The sequence below is a fragment of the Centrocercus urophasianus genome, unplaced genomic scaffold, assembly GCF_019232065.1.
Source record: "Centrocercus urophasianus isolate 14NV4802_14NV808 unplaced genomic scaffold, USGS_Curo_1.0 seq_73, whole genome shotgun sequence".
In the NCBI taxonomy this organism is placed as follows: domain Eukaryota; kingdom Metazoa; phylum Chordata; class Aves; order Galliformes; family Phasianidae; genus Centrocercus; species Centrocercus urophasianus.
The window spans coordinates 3,261,106-3,280,099 of NW_024885344.1; the positions used below are offsets into that span (position 1 = coordinate 3,261,106).

Consider the following 18,994-nt stretch of genomic DNA (forward strand, 5'->3'; position numbering starts at 1 on the left):
TAGTCAGCACTCCAGCAAATGTATGTGAAACTTGCACACTGTTCATCAGCTTCTCAAGGTATCAGGAATGATAACAATATCCCTTCCGTGGTCTTTCCTTTCCTTTCCTGTAGGTGTTTTCAAGCTATACGAGTTAACACGGGTGCTTTGGTTGCTGATCCTGGAAGTGTTTCTAGTTGGTGTTATGGTATTACTTCATTGAGTGCGGCATACTTTAAGCAATGAAGTTCTCACATAACAGACCCTCATCCACGTATGCCGAAAACTTTCTAAGCTTGGTCTCTAAGCCTTTGGATGAAACACAGAGCGGATGTAAGTCTGCTTTACTCTTTCCTCTTTATGGAGGAAATAGCGATTCTAACAGCTACAGGACTGTATTTGTATTTTAATTTAGTTGAAAATACTTTCTCTCAAGCTTGCTTCTATGACAAGAGGGCATTTTTACCCAACCTTAAGCAATAAAACTAAAGAAAGGACACAAGGCTCTGATATTCCACAGCAGAAAAGATCTGAAAAAGGAATCTCCAATTTCTTTACTGTGGGTGTGTACCTTTCAACAGTCCCCCTGGCTCACTAGAAATAAGAACAATCTGGCAACTGTTCTTCTAAGGCCCTACTGGCGCTACATGACTACATTATGACAGCCCTGTTCTGCAGTGACCCCCTATGGCCAATTAACAAGTAGGATACATTAACTTCAAAAACGGTTTTTTGCCTCTCCTGGGCTTATGACAACTCATCAAGAGATCAACCTCTCAGAGAGATGGTGGGATTATAGGGTGGTGTCTTTGCCAAAGAGCAAGAATTGCCAGAGGGGGAATGTTTGCTTTGAGCCCAATAAATGGTATCAAGAAAGGGAAGGAAATGAATAAATCCACTTGCAAATCCATCTGTGTACATTTAAAGTGGGCAGAAACTAACGTAAGTGAAGCAGAGACAGAATGTCTGTGATAGAAATAAAACCACTTTACTGTTTAGAATAAAAGGACACTATAAAAAGTGAACATTATGCAACATTACCTTAAAAGACAATATACATTCACTGAATATAAAATTTATAAATAACATGGAGGAAAACTGTAAACAGTGCTAGAAAATTTAGCAACAAATACATTCCTTCTGGACAAGATTTTTCACGCAGGTTTGGTTCCCTCCCCAAATTTCCATGACTATCAGGAACAGCAGAATGGTTCTGTGAAGGAAGGATAGTGTCAGAGAGAGTGTGAAACCAGTACAAGCAAAGCAGCAGTGCTTAGCGGAGTGGTAAGCTTGTTGTCAACACTGGTAACACCAAAAGTAACTTATTCCAATTAAAAAAGGTTCTGCAGAAGTTTTGCCCTGCCTTTCTAAGCTAGAACAGACATTTTAAATATTTTTTTCAAAGATATCTGAAAGAATGGAGAATGGTTTGTTCCCATGGAGGCTTTTACTTTGAGTCCTTAGTGTGAAAAACACTGCAGCGTGTTTGCTATTAATCACCCTGAGATAGTACTCCAACCTGCATGAATGTCCTATGTAAAAAGCCATGCAGTTTTTCAAAACATGAGAAGTTTAGTCCTAAACTTGCAGTTTTGTCCCATGGAGGGACGAGGGAAGCCTACCACAGGGGGGGACCACAGTATCTCGGTGATCCCAAGAGGACTTCAGTCAAGGTACTCCAATCACAGATCTCTTCCTTTTCTCCATCTCCATCTCTTTCCTTTTTGGAAAGGAAAATTAAGATAAATTATTCCCTATCCTTCAGAATATTTTTCATACTTTTTATAATTTCTAAGGGAAAACACTCTCAAGCAAAAAAAAAGGAAAATAATTATAATTTAAAAAGCAAGAGAATGGCTTATATAGAGATGGCATATAGAGGGGAAAATTGCCCTCATCCTACATGTGCCTGGAGATCATGCTCTCATGAGGTGGGCAGTTGATAGATTCCATCTAACCTTTGATTGCTTTGATTGCAAAGTGAAGTGAAGAGCATGGGAGAGGTGACTTGTGTGAGCCATTGCATGCTCCAGTACCCAGTACTTGGGGGGAGAACTTCATACCTGCCTCCTTATATCCTGTCTCTCAGTGCCCACATCCTTCATGGTGTGTTCTAACAATGGAGAACAATCATAGAATCAGCAAGGTTGGAAAAGACCTCCACAATCATCTAGTCCAACCATCCATCTACCACCAATACTTCCCCAGAAAACCATGTCCCTTAGTACAACATCTAAATGTTTCTTGATCACTCTCAGCTTAGCAGGATAGGAAAAAGGAGAGCACAGAGAGAATGGAATAAGTGTTAGAATCTGAGTTAGAGCCCGTACAAGCCACATTAACAGCTCCCTTCTACTTCAAGGGAACCTTCAGGCAGGTCCTTAATGCAAGCACAAGCTAAAGCTTAGCCCAAGAAGCAGATGTCCCTGATAGCATGCACAGAAACAAAATTAAGTAGCTTCCCAAAAGAAATGTATTTTTACTGGATTCTTCCCCCTCCTTTTGGCTCCACATTTTTAAAAGTCTGTTTCCAACTGTTTCCTTACACAACAAGGGAAACGATTTGCTACCAAACCCCAACCCTTGCTGGTCTAGCTGTATGCATCTCAGAAATATTTTACCATCTGCAATACAAAATGTGAATTCAATTTATTTTCTGGTAATGTATGGTTGCTGTTTTGTTGTTTACAAAGCACATAGCTACATTATATCCTACCTGGGGACACAAGCCCTCATAGCATTAGAATGAAAATATTTCCACAATAATTTGAGTGCAATACTGTGATGTCTCAGCTATAGCTACATGAATCAGTGACAGGTAAAATATGCAGAGCTGCAATTAAATGAAAAATCAACACTTCACTGCTTCGAGGGGCATTCTCATTCAGCGTCTGAAGCCATGATAAGTGGCTGCAGCTCAAAGAAACATCAGCTTTGCGAGGTTGCTTTGAGCTTGAGGAGCATCTCCCTAACTGCTGACTCCACACAGTGTGGACAGTGAGGGTGGAAGCGTCCCTGCTGGCCAGGTTGGCTCCACTCTGAACTCAGCTGAGATTGAGTCCTTGGAGATTTTGTTGGCAGCACAAAGCTCAAACAGAGGTTGCCCCACTGTGTCCAAATGCCCAATCCCATACTCTGCCAAAAGGGGCAACGCTCTTGACCTGAACCTATGATGGGACTGATGAAGCACCCTACTACTCTCCCTCTCATCTCCAACCTATAATTTAGGAGTAGTCACAGGGAAGAGGACTTTTTGAAAAGTGTTCCAAGCTTGAATCACAGGAAAATCCAATGGATTTTCAGTGTGTTGAGTTCTGTATTGCCACTCAGAGCAGCTGGAAAAAAAAATACACAGCAAACCTAGGTGCCTCCTATACCAGCTCCTTAAAAATGCCCTTTAAAGCTCATGCTGAAAATGAAGCTGTAACAATATTTTTTTTTTTGTAACAATTTTTTTTGCTGTAACAATTCATCTAGTGAGTGGGGCATTTCTAGGCATGTGTATCTGCCAGAGCACTGGTGGCATAGAAAAGCCATAAAAATGCATCAAGACCCATCTCAGACATCCATTCCTTTCCATTTAGCAAAGAAGCCCCAAACAACTCTCCAATAGTTGAGAAGGTCACTGACTATAAAACGCTGTATTGCTCTGGGCTGGGATCACTGCAACACTTTCTCCTGCTGGTGGCAGCTCTGCTTTCTAAGTGGAATGAATTGAAGATATATGGAAACTTAAGATAAATAATCACAATAATACAAAAATGAAGTTAAGCATAATCTTCTCCCTGCCCAAGCCCTCCCCATTCAAAACTCAGTCACCCATTTTGTCAGAACCCCTTCTTCACCGTCATTAAAACTTAAAATACTTTTATTTGATAAGAAAAATTATATTATAGTTTTCTTAATAAAAAAAAAAAAAACAAAATAGAACGAAAAAACTTCTCCAGTCAACAGCAAAGCACAAGACAGTAAGGCTCCTCCTCCCACATCACTGCAGGACACAGTATGAGCACATGCACAGATCTATGCTTTACAGTGCCTAGAGGGGGAAAACAGCACTTGACACAGAAGGAATCCTCTGGACAGCTGAAATTTTATGATCCCAGCCAGCACTTATCAGGAGACCACTCTTCCTTGCCTAGTCCCTCCCCCCTCCCCCCCCACTTCCTCTCGCTATATAAACAAACACAGCTAGTGTAGCTGCAGGGAGGAACTGCGGTGCTGGGGTACAGAGGAAACAATGACTGTAGCCACAACTGCAGATACACTGGAGCTTCAATATCTTAAGAACAACTCACTGACTCGGAATGTCAATATTTCTGTCTTTAAAACACAATCAAACCATTCTTTTGTTTCTAACACTAAAAAATTTCCACGTCTTGTCAAAAATAGCTTATGTCATTATGTGTATGTATATACATCTTAGTTCAGCAAAACACTATTTTGGCAATAGATTTTTTTATAATAAGAGCTCTAGCAAGTCTCCCCTGTCCCTCTCCCATGTGATTGATTTACAGTTGGCATTTTTGCATGTTTGATTTAAGGTGTTTACAAGCTGTTTGTGCTGTTGAAGCTGAGCTGCAAAGAGTTCAGGCCCAACGCTGTTCAAAACAGGATGCCACAGCATTTTATCTGCTCTGCTGCAGGTGGATTTACCTCCCTGAACACAGGGGATGGGGCTTTTGTTTTTTTCAACAACAAAAATACAAAATACTCTCTCCTTTGTTCTGGAGAAAGCCAGAACTTCAAATATGCTCTTTAAATTAGCTAGGACAATCAGCCAACAATGCTTTTACCAGATGATGCGGTCAGACACACCAGGTGAATTTCTCCCACTGCTGGAGTCAATCACATTGCCAATCTCTTCCATAGAGGAGGATTTCTTTTGGATGTCATTTTTATCCAGAGTTTAAGCTGGGTTTCTCTTCAGTTTGCTTCATCTGCCAATCTGATTAATGAAACCTGTTTTTCTTTAAACAGATTTGTCTACGCATTTTCAGCATTTAGTGCATGAGGAGGGGTGAGGGGAAGCCAGCGCACAGAAGAATACAGTGCCTAATTGGCATAGTTTTTAGATTTTTGTTTTCCTAAAAAAATAGAGATTATATTGCTACAGCTAATGATACATGTAAGAGAGCGAGAGCTCCATGGTTTTTTTCCTCCATTTTTCCCTCTGGTGTGCAAAAGTAAGCTCCCAAACGTCATCTGACCAAAACAAGTGGTATCAAAAATGGAAAAGGTAACTACTACAAATTCAGTAAGGTAGCACAGACTTTTTTCTTTCCTTCTTTTTTTTCTCTCTCTCTTTTTTTTTCCTTTTTTTTTTTTTCTTTTTTTTTTTTTTTAAGTGTTCGAAGTGCTAGAATTTGCAAGAAAATAGGCACTAATTTCATTGTCATCATCATGATCAGGTAAGAGTTAGTGTCCAAAGGAAGATCAGCCACAAGTAAGGGAGAGGGAAGATAAGGAAGGTACAGCGTGCTCAGGGATCTGTGGCATTGATGATCGTTTTATCTGGAGGCGCCCATCCTCTGTACCAGCTGCAGTAACCCTCCACCCTCTGGATGCAGGCATAGTGCTTTGCTTGGTGTCCTGAGTGGCCGAAGTTGGAGAGCATGTCTGTCCAAATGCACTCATTCTTGGAGGTGGCAAAGCAGGGCAAATAGTAGCAGGGCCGAATCTGCAATTGTAAAGAGCAAACCGGTGAGGCAACACAGAACTTTGTATAAAATGCCTTTCTAGCAGAAGCAAGGGATTAAAAATTCCTCTCCTTAGAACCTTGCTTACTAACTCAAAATTCGGCCTCAGTTTATTAAGCATGTAAACATATGCTTAACTTCACATACACAGGTAATTTCAGAGTCGAAGAGGCTTCTCAGGTTCAGAAAAGTTGAGCTTTTATCTATGTTTTTGCAGGTCTGAGGCCATGAGAAAAATCTTGGTGCCAGGCTGACAGATTTTAACTATTCAAACTATTTGCACAAGAGGAAAAAAAAAAAAAAAAAGCTGGCAACCTGGCCATATTTTGCCAAGCCTTTGGTGCCTGATTTCATTCATCTGCAAATAATTCTGTGTGGATTCTACAAGGCTTCCCTAGCCCCAGTGAGCTCCAACATGGAATTACAAAGGCATTGACATGGCATTTTTATGTATCTCTTCTCGAATCTCAAAACTAAAGCTGAGCTGTTCCATTTTCCCTGCAAAAACTGCTGTCCTTTATTTCCTTCACTGGCTGTTCACCATCATTGGGATTACCAGCTAGAGGAAACAAAATTCTAGGGTTCTAACATCTTAACACTAGCTAATTAGAAACACCACTTACCTTGCATCCACAGCCCAGATGATAACGATGATTCAGTCCTTTACGCTGGGACAGAGTCAGTCGGTCCCATTTCTCATACCAATTGCACAGGCCAGTGTAAACCTTCCCTTCGTACACGCGGCCTTGAAAACAGACACATAGTCACAAGTTAGCACTTCTCAGCTCAAGCACTTTGCTCATTTCCTGAGACCGCTAATGCTCTCAGCATGTTTGGCTTCAGTCCCTGCTCAACAACTGCTTTCTTTTTATTAACTGGCTCAGGAATTTCTGACCAGAGAGATTACAGCACTTCTGTAAGTTAGGAGTGCTATGCCAGCTGTAAGCACCAGCAGCAACATACAGGTAAGTAATACTGACAAGTTTGTCTCAACAATATTGCAAAACCAAGTGAATTGACACCTTCAGAAGGACTTGGCAACTGTCACATCCTTATCTCCTTGCATCTCTTATCTCAACTGTCTGTACTCAGAATAGAACGGGTTGGAAAGGACCTCTGGAGATCATCTATTCCAGTACCTTGCTAAAGCCTGTGGAGACACCATAACCTCTCTGGTCAGCCTGTTCCAGTGCTCTGTCATCCTCAAAGCAAAGTTGTTTTTTTCCTCATATTCTGATGGAACTTCTCGTGTTCCAGATTGAGCCCACTGCCCCTTGTCTTTTCGCTCCCAAACACTGGTGAATACCTTAACATTTGGAAGGCTGTTAACAGAGCTGGGTACACAGCTGCCCATGTCTTTAGAAGCCATATGTATAGAATGGAAGATTCTGATTACAAAGTAGTTGTCCTTTACCTGTAATCAGATATTGGTACTTGTTGACCTCCAGTTTCACACCACAAAGACTCTCTGAGGCTTCTGTGTAGATGTACTGAACGTGCGGCATTATCTGGAAGCCCCTGTACATCTAGACAAAGAACAAAAAAGGCATTAAGTCATCTAAAGATGACAACTTTTCATTCAGATTCTTTACAATCCGTGCTTCTGGACTGTGGCAGCAAGCAGTGAACTTTTAGTGGTTAGGGTGAAGGGCTGACAGCACTAGCTGGATTCTGAGAGAAGTCTCCTTAGCAATCTTCTCATAGGACAGAACACCCACCTGTAGTGAGCCACTACAGTTTTACAGGGGCATCCCCATCCCTGCTCTCATTAGTTCCAATGGCACAAAGGGAGCAAAGCACAAACATCGCAAGCTCTGCTAACATCCTCAACAATTCCGTTTTTCCTTTATGTAGCTTATAATCAGGGAGAAATTGGTTCAAGTTTGGCTTCTTTCTCCTACATGTGACTTAAGCAATTTCTTCTGAACAAAGGGATTTTTTCTTTTAAACAATGACCTTGTTTTCCAGTATCAATGCTGTAAGAGTTTCAAGCTTTTGCTCCTTGATCCAAGTCATCAAGCCAGATGCCTCCTTCTCAGATGCCTAGCATACACAACTCCTGCTGACTTCAGCAGGGATTTAATGTTTCTCTAACTAAATGAAAGCAGAAATAGAATTCTACTTAAAATTAGCCTGTTACTGATGCCTGCCATAAAAACAACATCATGTATACATAATTCCTCTACGCTTTTTCTCCTTTTTCATAATCATTAAGTGGAAGACAAGATGCAGTTCAATTTAATTAGAAATATGAACCCACAGACATACTGGCAGTTGGAGTCAATCAGGAATTAGCACGTGTCCTTATCTGACTTGACCTTACCACTGCCATTTAGGGAAACTGATACATACCTGTTTAGTAGCATAAGGAGTCTGTGCATAGCAAAGAAGTAACTATTACATGCATACACTGAATCCAATAAATCATATCCTATTTTTGAAACACTGAGGATAATTTTCCTCCAAATTTCATCTTTAGAATTTGCATATTTCAAATTATTCAGGCTCTTTTTCCTCCTCCACCCCAAGCTGTATGAGTTGCCAACATTCAAAAGTTAAACAACGGAGGGCAGAGAGAATCACTGTTTCACAGTCTTTCTTAACCTATCCTTTTCTGTGTTAACTTTGTTGATAGAGAACACATTCATATTCATTTTAACTATTAACATTGTAATGAGGCATAAGAACAAAAAATCCCAAGCAGCCCCAGAGCTATAGATCCCTGCTGATGATCCCCAAATCCCTGCTGATGATCCCCACCGAAGTGGTAGTATTCTCCTCTGTGCTTTATTTTATTCTTTGCAGTCTCTTATTACCTAGTGTATGCGTTCATTCCCATTTGCCCATCTTTCACTACTCCTTTCTGCTTTATTTAAAAAACAACCCTTTTTCTTCCACAGAATTCAACACTGCTATTTTTTCTGGTGCTAGGTGCCTGATTCAAACCTCCAGGAAGTCAGTGAACAGCTCTCAGTAAGATGTAAGGGATGTTATGCTAGATCCAGGTACTGCATATACAAACAAACAAAAAGCTACTATTTTTCAATGTGCAGAGGTCACCTTCTGGGTATCCAGGGAGTATCCTTACTGACAATACTCCAATCAGCATTTTATGCACTTATCACAAGTCAGTAACAGCACTTCTGTCTACAGGAAAAGACATTCCAGAGGGTTTCTAGTTTCCAGCCTTCCTTCTACGCCCAACAAATATGCAAGGAAAGCATTTTTTTTAAATTAATCATACTGTAAGAACAGAAGCTCACAGATCATGTTTGGAATAAAGCACTGTATTCTTAGGTCAGCAAAGCCTTACACTGAATATGGAAGAACTGAACCTTGCCTCATCTCTACTTTATTCCTGCAATTTTATTGGTACAGGATGATTTACTCAGATTTTCCAGTCACCATCGAGATAGCTGAAGATCTAAGTTCTGGCACAGGCATCCTATGTGTCCTTGGATGAGTTTTTTAGTCCTTAGTGCATTTTCATTACTCATCTGCAAAACAGCTCTGTCTTACTTCACAGGGGTAGTGCTGTGAGGAAATGCATGCTGACTGAAGATCATATGTTCAAACCCCAAGCTAGTGATAGTCACAGCAAGAAGCTATGATTGCAGCATCTAAGCAGATAAGACTAGCTAAGATAACAGCTGAGGCTGGGCCCACACAATACAAGCAACCACTCACTCTGAGTGCTAAACTTCAAGGAGCATAAGGCTAATTAAGGATCTGAGCTACAAATCTACACCTGCACAAGCTCACCTTGTAAAAGGGTCTACAACCCAGATCAACTATTCTTCATAAGAGCTGCTCAGCCCCTTCCTACAGGACCCCTGCAGTCCAACTCCTTGGACTGCACCATCTTCTGCACCATTAAGCTCCAAACGATAGCCTCGGAGGTAATGCCAAACTGGCATCTAGTTTTTGACTCCTGTGCTTAATTTCCTGTTCGCATTAGCATCAGGGACAGCACTGCCAGGGTTACTGAAGGCATCATGCTCAGCCCTCACAAAGCCCTTCAGCTCACCCCTCAGCAACAACTGCCATGCTAACAGGCCTGGGCTGGGCCAGACAGGGCCTGCCTCCCCAGCTGACAACTGAAGAAAATTTGCTCTGACCTTGGTGCTCGGGAGGAAACAGAAAATTCCGCAATCTTTTACAGATGTCCCCTTTCAAAACAAATAAAGCATTTTCTTTTCTGGACATGCAAAATATCCTGGAAGTGCTATTAGACCAGTCAGAAGAAAACCAACTACTAAACTAGCCTCTCTCCTAACTGCTACCCTCAGAGTCCTCCTGTCACCACAAATGTGTATTTTCAGAAACAAAATGACAGGGAACAAAGTATTACCAAGTGTCACATGGTGATGCCTGCTAGTGCTACTCTATTTCCAGCTGTGTCAGCATTCCCCTTCACAGCTCCACACTGCTCAAACACACGTGCAAGTACTGTGGCGGCTCCTGCTGCGTGACTAACTTCTGCCTGTGATGTGATGGCTCTCCTCCATTCCTCCCATGTGAGGTTATACTAGATGCCACAGCTTGGAGTCATCTTGCCAAAATTCAGCTGCCTAAAATTTAGGTGCTTCACAGGAATTAAACACCCTCTCTAGTCATATGCCAAGGAGGTACCCAGGAAAGTGGTGGAATCACCATCCCTAGATGTGTTCCAGAGCCGTGTGGATGTGACACTGAGGGACATGGTTATTGGGTATGGTGGGGGATGGGTTGATGGTTGGACTAGGCAACCTTAGAGGTTTTTTCCAACCTTAATGATTCTATGAAAGGCAACTCCAGAACAACTCAGCCCATCCTAAAATAGTTGTCTACAACTGATGGGCTAAATTACACTTTAGTGGTTCCTATCTCTCTCTGTTGACAACCATGAGAACAGGGAAGACTCAACATTTCATTTTAGTGCATCTAAAATTAAGCTAAATTAATCCCACCCCACTTCTTCCCTCTTGTGACTATCACACACTTCATTCCCTTCAGCTCACTTTACAGATAAGCAACAAATCAAAGAAAGCCTTCTTGCTTTTGGCAGCTTGTACTGAGTGCTGCCATGGTCAACCAGCACTGTGTGTGCATATGGAGAAGAAGTATCCTGTCTCCTTGTTTCCTTTGCTGTTTCCTGAAATAGCTCTGGGACCATGCTTAGAATGTACTGCAGCAGCACAGAGCATGCAGGGGTTAGATCAGTCCTGTACAGAGTTCTGATACGTGGTCTTGAAATATTCTCACATTATTTGAGAAAGCAATGAAAGTAGGGAGTGCTAGAAAAAGCAAAAGGCCTTTTCAGACAACAAGTCTGAACACTAGGAAGCCTGGCACTGTTTTGTGCCTGAAGGCTGACCCTGTGCTCCTGTCTGGGCCCCAATCTGATTTAATTATGAAATTCAGCAATGAGTTTAGCAGTGTTAGCAAGAATAAGAATCAGTCACAGCAAACTCTAGAAAGCCGTGAAAGAAATATAGTTGGTTTCCTTTTAAGGCATTCAGTGCTTTTCACAGGCAATTCAGTGCACACAACTAGGCTTAAAAGGCTTGTTTATTTTTCATCTGCAGGTGCAGGCAGGTTTATAGGTGGCCAAAAAAACCCATAACACTGACATGTTAGTTTTATCTTCAGAATTGCTCCCATGCAGCTGTTCAGAGCCATAGGCTGCCTTCATTTTCTCTTCAGAAGGACAGTTTTCATCGGGACGAGCAAGAGAGATTTGCTGCATCATTCTCATGTCCCCATCACATGGAGCTAAATTCTTCAAACTGAATCCTCTAAACTCAGCAGAAAGACAGCAGAGTTTTGGAGAAGTCACTTACTTTGTTTGTTTATCAAGAAGTGTGTCCTTGGGACATTCCAGTTTTACTGAGCACTTTGACTGCTTCGGGTTCCATCCTGCCAAAGGACTGTGCAATGCAACATCTCACCAGCCCATCATTAGTGCAGCAGGGCATAATGTGGCAATACAGGCAGCTTGACCAACAGTCTTCCCTTTAAAATCACTCTTGTCCTTGCTGGGCATACAGCTTCCCAACAAAATGCTGTGGGACTGCTACTGCAAATTGCCAATTGGTCTTGGCATGAGGACTACTGCAGTATCTACTATAAACGCCTGGTCCTGTGCTGCAGGCTTAATTCAAGAAAAACAGCCAGGACAGGCTCCCATGTTTTAAATAGTGATACAACAGTGTCTGTTGACATTAGAGTGGCTGGTGCTCTGCTCAGCATGCTCACCTTGCCTGCTTGTGCTCTAACCTTTGTCAATAGAGACAGAGAAGCTTTTTTTACTCTCAGCACTGACACCATTGCAAGCTCCTAGGTAGATGAAGAACACTTATTTAATGCTGTTCCAAAGATTTATGACACTGCATCTTACTGGCTGACAGTAGAGCAGGCTGTATTGTTACCAGATGGAGGATGCTCTGGTTTCATCCTGACAATTTTCAGGGTTCACAGGAACATCAGCGTGCCTCTCATACAGTCAACTCCATTACACAAAATGGATCACCTTCTTTGTTCTGACAGAGGAACACCAACCACTGGGACTGAATTCTGGTGGAGTTGTTAGCGCTACGCCACCATCTTACAACAGATTTCCCAGAAAAATGTGTAGCACTTGAAGGCTGTCATCCATTTCCTGAGCCATATTCATTTCTCTTATCTCATTTGCATGCTTGGCTGTCAAGATATCTTCAGGAATGTCATCTGATCTTCAGATGACAGGAGAGTACTGTGCTGACCTTGTTCCTTAGGTGAAGTTGGAAAGAAAACTAGGGGCTCTTTCTGGGTCTAGAAGAAATGTTATTTTTTCACACACTTCCAAAGCAAGCGCTTTATATCTGAAATCTCTGTGCTCAGGGAGAAGAGCAGTAATAATAATTAAATAATTAAAATTTTAATACTGATTTTAAAAAGAGGGTAATAACTCACTTTGAGACTACTGTTATTCTAGATCACCACTGCAGCTCCTCCACAGACATGTGTTAGAAATAAAGCACTGAACTGAGAAAGAATGTTAAGGGCCCTGGACAGATGAGGATGTAATCAAGAAAAGAACAGTTGATGAATTCAATGCAACACAGTTTTGTGAAGTGAAGTACACCAGTTAACCTGGACAGTAAAAGCTGGACAGTAAAGGCTGGAAAAGAACAGCAGAGAGTGCTGTAAGGCTGGTAAGTCCAGGTACAGCTGTCAAAAAAACAGTGGCAGCACTGTCTTGCTGCTGCCAACATAACCTGTTGCTTTTATGATACTAAATTCATCAGATTTGTATATTCACTTTTGAATCTTAACAAGAAATTTTAAAGATAAAGAAAATAGTAAGCCCAGTACCTTGTGTCCTCTTAAGCAAAGTAGAGGCATTCCACTCTAGTGGAAAGGCTGTGCCAGAACCAGATTTGGCCACGTGTGCAGTTTTGCGATAGTTTATGCAACAGGCTTTGAGCCTCCTCCTCCCAGTTTTGTTGCTTAGCTATAAACTGCCTTATAAAGAGAGTTACTGTTATGAGGCAAGCAACTGTTTTTTCTAAACCTTTACTTTGTCTAATATGTTTCAGATTTCTTCAGTGTCTGCCAAGCTTTTCCTTTCCCTTTTTTTTTTTTCCTCCCCCTAAAGACATAAACCAGTCTTATGACTGGAATAGCACAGCCAAGAAAAATAACACAGAGCTGATTTTTAGCATTACATAACATGGGGGTCAGTTTAAGAAAAAAATTCAATGCAACAGGTTGAATGCAGTTTCTACACCAAAGAGATCAGGGCTCTGAAGTCAGGAAATAGAGAAACCAAATTGGTGAAGGAGACCTACCTCTTTCCACCTACAGAGTCAACAGCGCTTCCAAGCTGATAATACCTGAGAGCGAAAACGTTTGCTTTTGCTTTATATAAGAGCTTTTGCTATGAGATTCCTTGGTTCTTAAGTGGAAAAAAATGCCATCATGGGAACTGGTGGTCACAAAGAATGCAAGGCAAGAAGAGCACATCCCCAAGGCTGGCAGACCCCCCAGCACCATATTTTGAGCTTAATAAAAAACACTGCACTAAAAAGCTTCCATTTCCACAGTCTTAACACTGTTTATGTTGAACACAAACATGATTCCAGTATCTATCATCCTCTACTACCAGATACGTTAACAATAAAGGAGAAATGCAGGTGTTCAGTACTGCATGTCAGAAATGAGCTCTCCCTGCTATTTTTCCATGCCTCAGGCAAATTTCTATCAATTGAGGGGCTGCTACTTTAAATACTCAATCTCATTCATTGTTACATGTTAATTAGAATCATTATTTTATGTAAACACCCACGTGAAAAGTCTGTAAACATACCTTCATCTGCTTGACTGTGTATCTCATTGTTCCAAATGGTCCATCTTTCATGAGCTTCTTTCCCACAACTTTAGCACGGATCACTGTCAAGAGAAAGGAAAAATACAACTGATAAGTAACTTTGAATTTAGATACAGAAACCCTCACAAGGTTTAGGCTGGACCCTCCACTTCAAAAAAGCCACTCAGATAAATTGCTTTGTGAAACAAAACTCCAGACCAACATTCCTTTTTAATTTATTCTAAAATTTCACATGCAACGGAGGCATGTAAAATGGGATGCCAAAGAAAGTATTTATTTAGAGGAAATCCAATTAAGTGTGAAGACAAAGAACAAGCATTATTTGTGTTGAAATCCCTCTCCAATTTGAAAAACAGATTATAGCTAGGACCAAGACAAGGTAAAATGCTTGCACTAAGCCAGTGGGCTGAAATTAATATTGAATGCCTTGAATCTCAACATACAGAATTGCATGATGGGTGCCCCATGCAGCTTCTGTTTCCCAGTAACCCAACAACCCAGTACAGCACACTGCAGTGTCTCATATCTAGGGACTTCCTACAGCAGCTAGTCTTGAGGTACCACAAGACTCCCAACAACCAGCTCTCTCAAACAAACAGTTAAGGATTTTGAAGTCTGTCAAACAAATCTAGCAGGTAGCTTACAGTCAGGTTAATGAAGCGCTCTCCTGCTTCTGGATTTTTGGGGCATACCACACAAACTACTGTTTCATATATCCTCTGCTTTGAAATCACCTGATCATCAGGAGGAAAGCAAAGCTTAGTAACAGGGCAGGAATTATTCAGCTAATACCCAGTACCATAGAACAATCGCATTCTGTTATAAAACCACCAGAAGTGGCTTAACTTTTACAGGAGCTGCAAAAAATGAGATTTGAGAAGACCAGTCCTGACAAGAATCACTGTTAGAAAAGCTGTACCCCAGAAGCCACTCAAACCAACAAAATCAAACAAATGGGGAACTCAAAATTCCATGAAGAGAAACATCAAAACTACAACACACCCATGTAAATCCTGCCTCTGAAGTTATGCATTCATTGTGCTTCTCACTATGACGGCCATGAAAATAATTCCAGTAGAGTAATCCAAATAGTGCAACACGCTCACAGCACTAACAGAAGCTCATTTTTTCCTGGAAGAAGGTACCAGACACTTTTGCACAAAGGTTATATTGGTACAACATGATTGCAAACAAAATATCCCTGCTGAAAATACAGCCCAATGTTTCCAGAATACTGAAATCCTGCAACTAAAATGGACTACATACATCCCATCTTCTCAGCCTACAAAGGTCCTGATCGTAACTCCCTGTGCAGGACAGAGGTATTCCTTTCACAGAGATCGTACTAATGCATCACAGAAAACAATTCATTAAGAAGTAGGAAGGCATGAAAGGGAGATCAAGAGGTGGAGTTGCTCTTTCCAAGTAGGAAAACCCAATGAGTTATTATATGCATTACAGCCATATATAAAAGCCAAGTTCATGGACCCATTTGCTAGGCTTATAGGATACAAAACAAGCACCTTGTTGGTTCTTAACTCATTTCAGTGTTCAGATGGCAATAGAAGCACCTCGAGAATTGGTAAGAAGAGAAGCACTGAGTTTTGTTTGCTACCTCGATCAAATTAATGAAGGAAAATGGTTGTCCTCACTCACCTAAAATGGTACTTTCTAAATAATGTGAAAAAAACAGATTTAAAGAGACAGATCTAGTTATATGCATCAGTCCTGGAACTTGTTCATGAGGATGGTGTGAAATGAAGACGAGCTCACTCTACTCCAATTTACATTCTGTGCCTTAGCCAGATTTCTCAAATAAACTTTAAATTCAGTAAGACAGTGCTGTTGGCTTTGATTCAAAGGTCCAACCAAACTTCTGTTTATTGAGTGTCAAGCTTGATTCTTTTTTTTCAAACTTCTATTATCCAATGGCAGTAAAAGCACACGAATTTGTACAATTTTGTTGGTTCCACTATTTAACAAGCAGCTCAGAGTTCAATTTACTCCTTCCTTCAAAACTTCATAGCTACACTGAAGAATGTCCTTGAGGAGTGCAAACAGCTTTCAAAAATGAGGTACTTCCCTTTGTTTCCCCCAACCACCACTGCAAGTGAAACTGCAGAAAGCAGGCTGCCTAAGACTCAGTTAAAAAGAACACAATTTCGTTAACGCTCTGTGAATCCCTTGGTACTTCATTAGTAATACAGCCCTTAGCAAAGGGTATGAAAGGTCTTATCTTTATCTGTTGCTTATCTAACACACTGAAATTGAAAAACAATGAGTGTTTGCCTAATATAGGATTATTAAATTCAGATAACTTACAACGGTAAGAAATATATTAAAATGCGATTTTGCAAAACCCTAAGGTTGCCAAGCCAGAACATGGTTAGCATTAAAGATGACAGGCACATTCCCAGTTGCTGACAAAATACCTAAAAATCTGTTTTCTTCATGTACTTAACTGCTAGTTTGGCAGCCCTTTAACTTTCTGGTTAAAGTAGCACAGCCACTTCAGAAAGAAAGCAGCTTTGATTTACGGACTAATCAACAGCTTCACCACAAGACCAAAGGTTCAAAACGTGCATCTTCACTAGCACATAACAGCATCCCAGTTTCAACACTGCTACCCCTGCAGTCAGGTGGAAGGATATATGACTAGGTTAAGACGGCCCCGTCTCTTCAGATTATTACTCTCCAGTAAATAGAAAGGAGCAATCATGCCAGCACATTCATCTAGTGAAAGCCATGAAGAACCTTAGCGTGGGCTGTCACTCCAAGCCTTTAGCAAGTGGGTGAGGCTGTCTGTATCTCAGAGAAGTTGTCTTTGTTATCCAAACAGTAACCTTTTGGATAAGTTCCTTCCTCTACCAGAAAGCTTGGAAGCAACAAGGAACTCGCCCTATCTCATTTCTCCCATATTAAAGGAGAAATCAAGCTGTTAGCCAAGGAGCAAACAATGCTCCAGTTTCTGCCCTTTGAGGATCAGACAACTCTGAGTAAGAGAAAAACAATGTTGGATGGATGGGACTGCTCAGAGGCCGCTCTTACACATGCAGCTTCATCAGCTATGTGAAAGCAGTCCACAAATCTGCCCAGAACAGGGCTCCAAGCTGCAGAACTGCAGGCATGTGGATGCTGCAAATTCAGTCCCCGTTATACTGGAGAAATCCACTGTTTGCTTATGAGGACTTCTGTTTTTTCATCAGAAAAAGGCAAAAGGTGCTGTGAGTGCTCCCCTGAACTCCTTTCTCCCCAAAGCTCTGTTAAAGCCCTGCTGTTACTGATGGGAAATTTTATCCCACACAAGTGGTCACCAAAATAGCTGCATATTTTTAAACCACAATTCCTTTGATGTACTGCCTATAAAAATACGCCGAGATGAATGTTTCTCAGTACTTCAGGGTTTCGGGTCAGGTCACTTTGTGGGACTGGAGCAGTTGGCAAGGTCTCACGAGTGATTTGTAATTATTATGAAAAGTTAAATTAAATGGGGATATAAATCTTGATAAGAGTGGCTGCCATATAGTGATTCATAGAGGAGAAAGGGCTGCTTGTCCAATGTTGGTAGAATTTAAAAAAATGATGGGTAGCAGAAGACACGGTCACAGCGTGAAGACTAGACAATGAGTGAGAGAAGTGGGCACACATGAGACTAAGAGAAGCATTTCCCAAGCTGAGAAAACAACATGCTGACAAGACATGCAATTACAAAGCCGTTTCATCCTGGCAGAAAGCACTACTACACATGTAGTAGGAGCTCTTCTTCCCCCAGCTGAAAAGCAAAGGCATATTTAGTTAATTCAAGCCTGTCCTTTATGGGGGTCAGCCACTAGATGGTGACACTATCACAAATCTCACATTAACGAGAGGGCAGCGGTACGTGTGGGAGCTAACACCACGATTCCCAGTTGTATGTCCAACCACACCATGAGAACCAGATGCTTCCACGCAAGCTGGATGCTTGTCATCCATAAACAGCAGCTTTCAGTGGAGGCACACTGCTTTCAGAGGCCAGGATTTGCTCCAAACCCATCTCCCTTGTGGCTAATGATTATGAAATTCTCAGGGGAATAACACATGCTACAATTCTATTATTGTTTCCAGGATTTCTTTTACTGGTGTGCAAGAAGGGTATTTTTAAGTGAGAAATTTGGCTGAGCTGTACACTCATTACATTTAAGCAAATGAAGGATGTGGAGGATTCACGTTGTTTACTAATGAAGACATAGGGGAGAAATAATTCTCTCAGCCCATTCTTAGACACCCAAATAGCAGCAAAATAACATATATGCAGAGCATCAACGTGACCAGGAGGCTAAGAAAGCCTCTGTCTGTTCTGAGGCCACTAGCTAGCCCAGCAGCTGGGCTGCAAAACAACCCCTCAGCAGAAGGGAGTGCTTGGAAATGCTGCCTTGACACTAAAGGTGGGACATGTTGTGCTCCTTTTTCCAGCCCCCCATCTGATCTGTTAGTAATTATCACCAAGACTCCTGGCTTCCCTAATAACAGAAGGCCATAACTACAAGAGGACTGTGTCCTTTGGACTGGAAGTCTGGCCCAGCTGTATACAACCTCTTGGAAACCTGTTAAATTGTCTGGTGGCTGTAAGCCTGTGTGAGAAGTAAGGGGGTGGGGATGCCTCTGGAACAAGAAAACACCATCTCACCCATTTCTCCACTTTCACAGTACAGCAGAACCACGGGGAAGGCAATGATGGCAGCAGGGGGTTCATGAAAAGACAAAATCAGATACAAATCCCTGGTCTGCCTGTAATTAAAGTCTCATCCTCTACATAACAGAAAGACAATTATAAACATATTGAATTTGAAGGCTTCTTGTAAAGACCAAGGTTGAGAAGATGATACAGTAGAGGAGCTTTCTCTTGCCTTGTTCCACCGTGACCTCCAGCCAAAGCCACATGAGCAAAGAAAACGTTTTTTTTTTTCTTTGCCTTGGAACAAGCCAA

The 18,994-nt window shown here is 41.4% G+C and overlaps 2 protein-coding genes across 3 annotated transcripts in view; one reads left to right on the top strand and one right to left on the bottom strand.

The window, feature by feature from the left end:
- The window catches only part of SYN3 (synapsin III), a 175,146-nt gene that overhangs the window by 44,926 nt on the left and 111,226 nt on the right, over positions 1-18,994 (top strand). The gene's annotated exons all lie outside the window — the stretch shown is intronic.
- The window catches only part of TIMP3 (TIMP metallopeptidase inhibitor 3), a 37,251-nt gene continuing 19,203 nt past the window's right edge, over positions 947-18,994 (bottom strand). Inside the window, exons 2-5 of the mRNA XM_042837828.1 lie at positions 14,008-14,090; positions 7,093-7,204; positions 6,302-6,423; positions 947-5,659 (exon numbers count right to left, since the gene is read on the bottom strand). Of these exons, the coding sequence (XP_042693762.1) occupies positions 5,462-5,659; positions 6,302-6,423; positions 7,093-7,204; positions 14,008-14,090 (515 nt within the window). The 3' untranslated portion in view covers positions 947-5,461. The remainder of the gene's footprint in view (positions 5,660-6,301; positions 6,424-7,092; positions 7,205-14,007; positions 14,091-18,994) is intronic.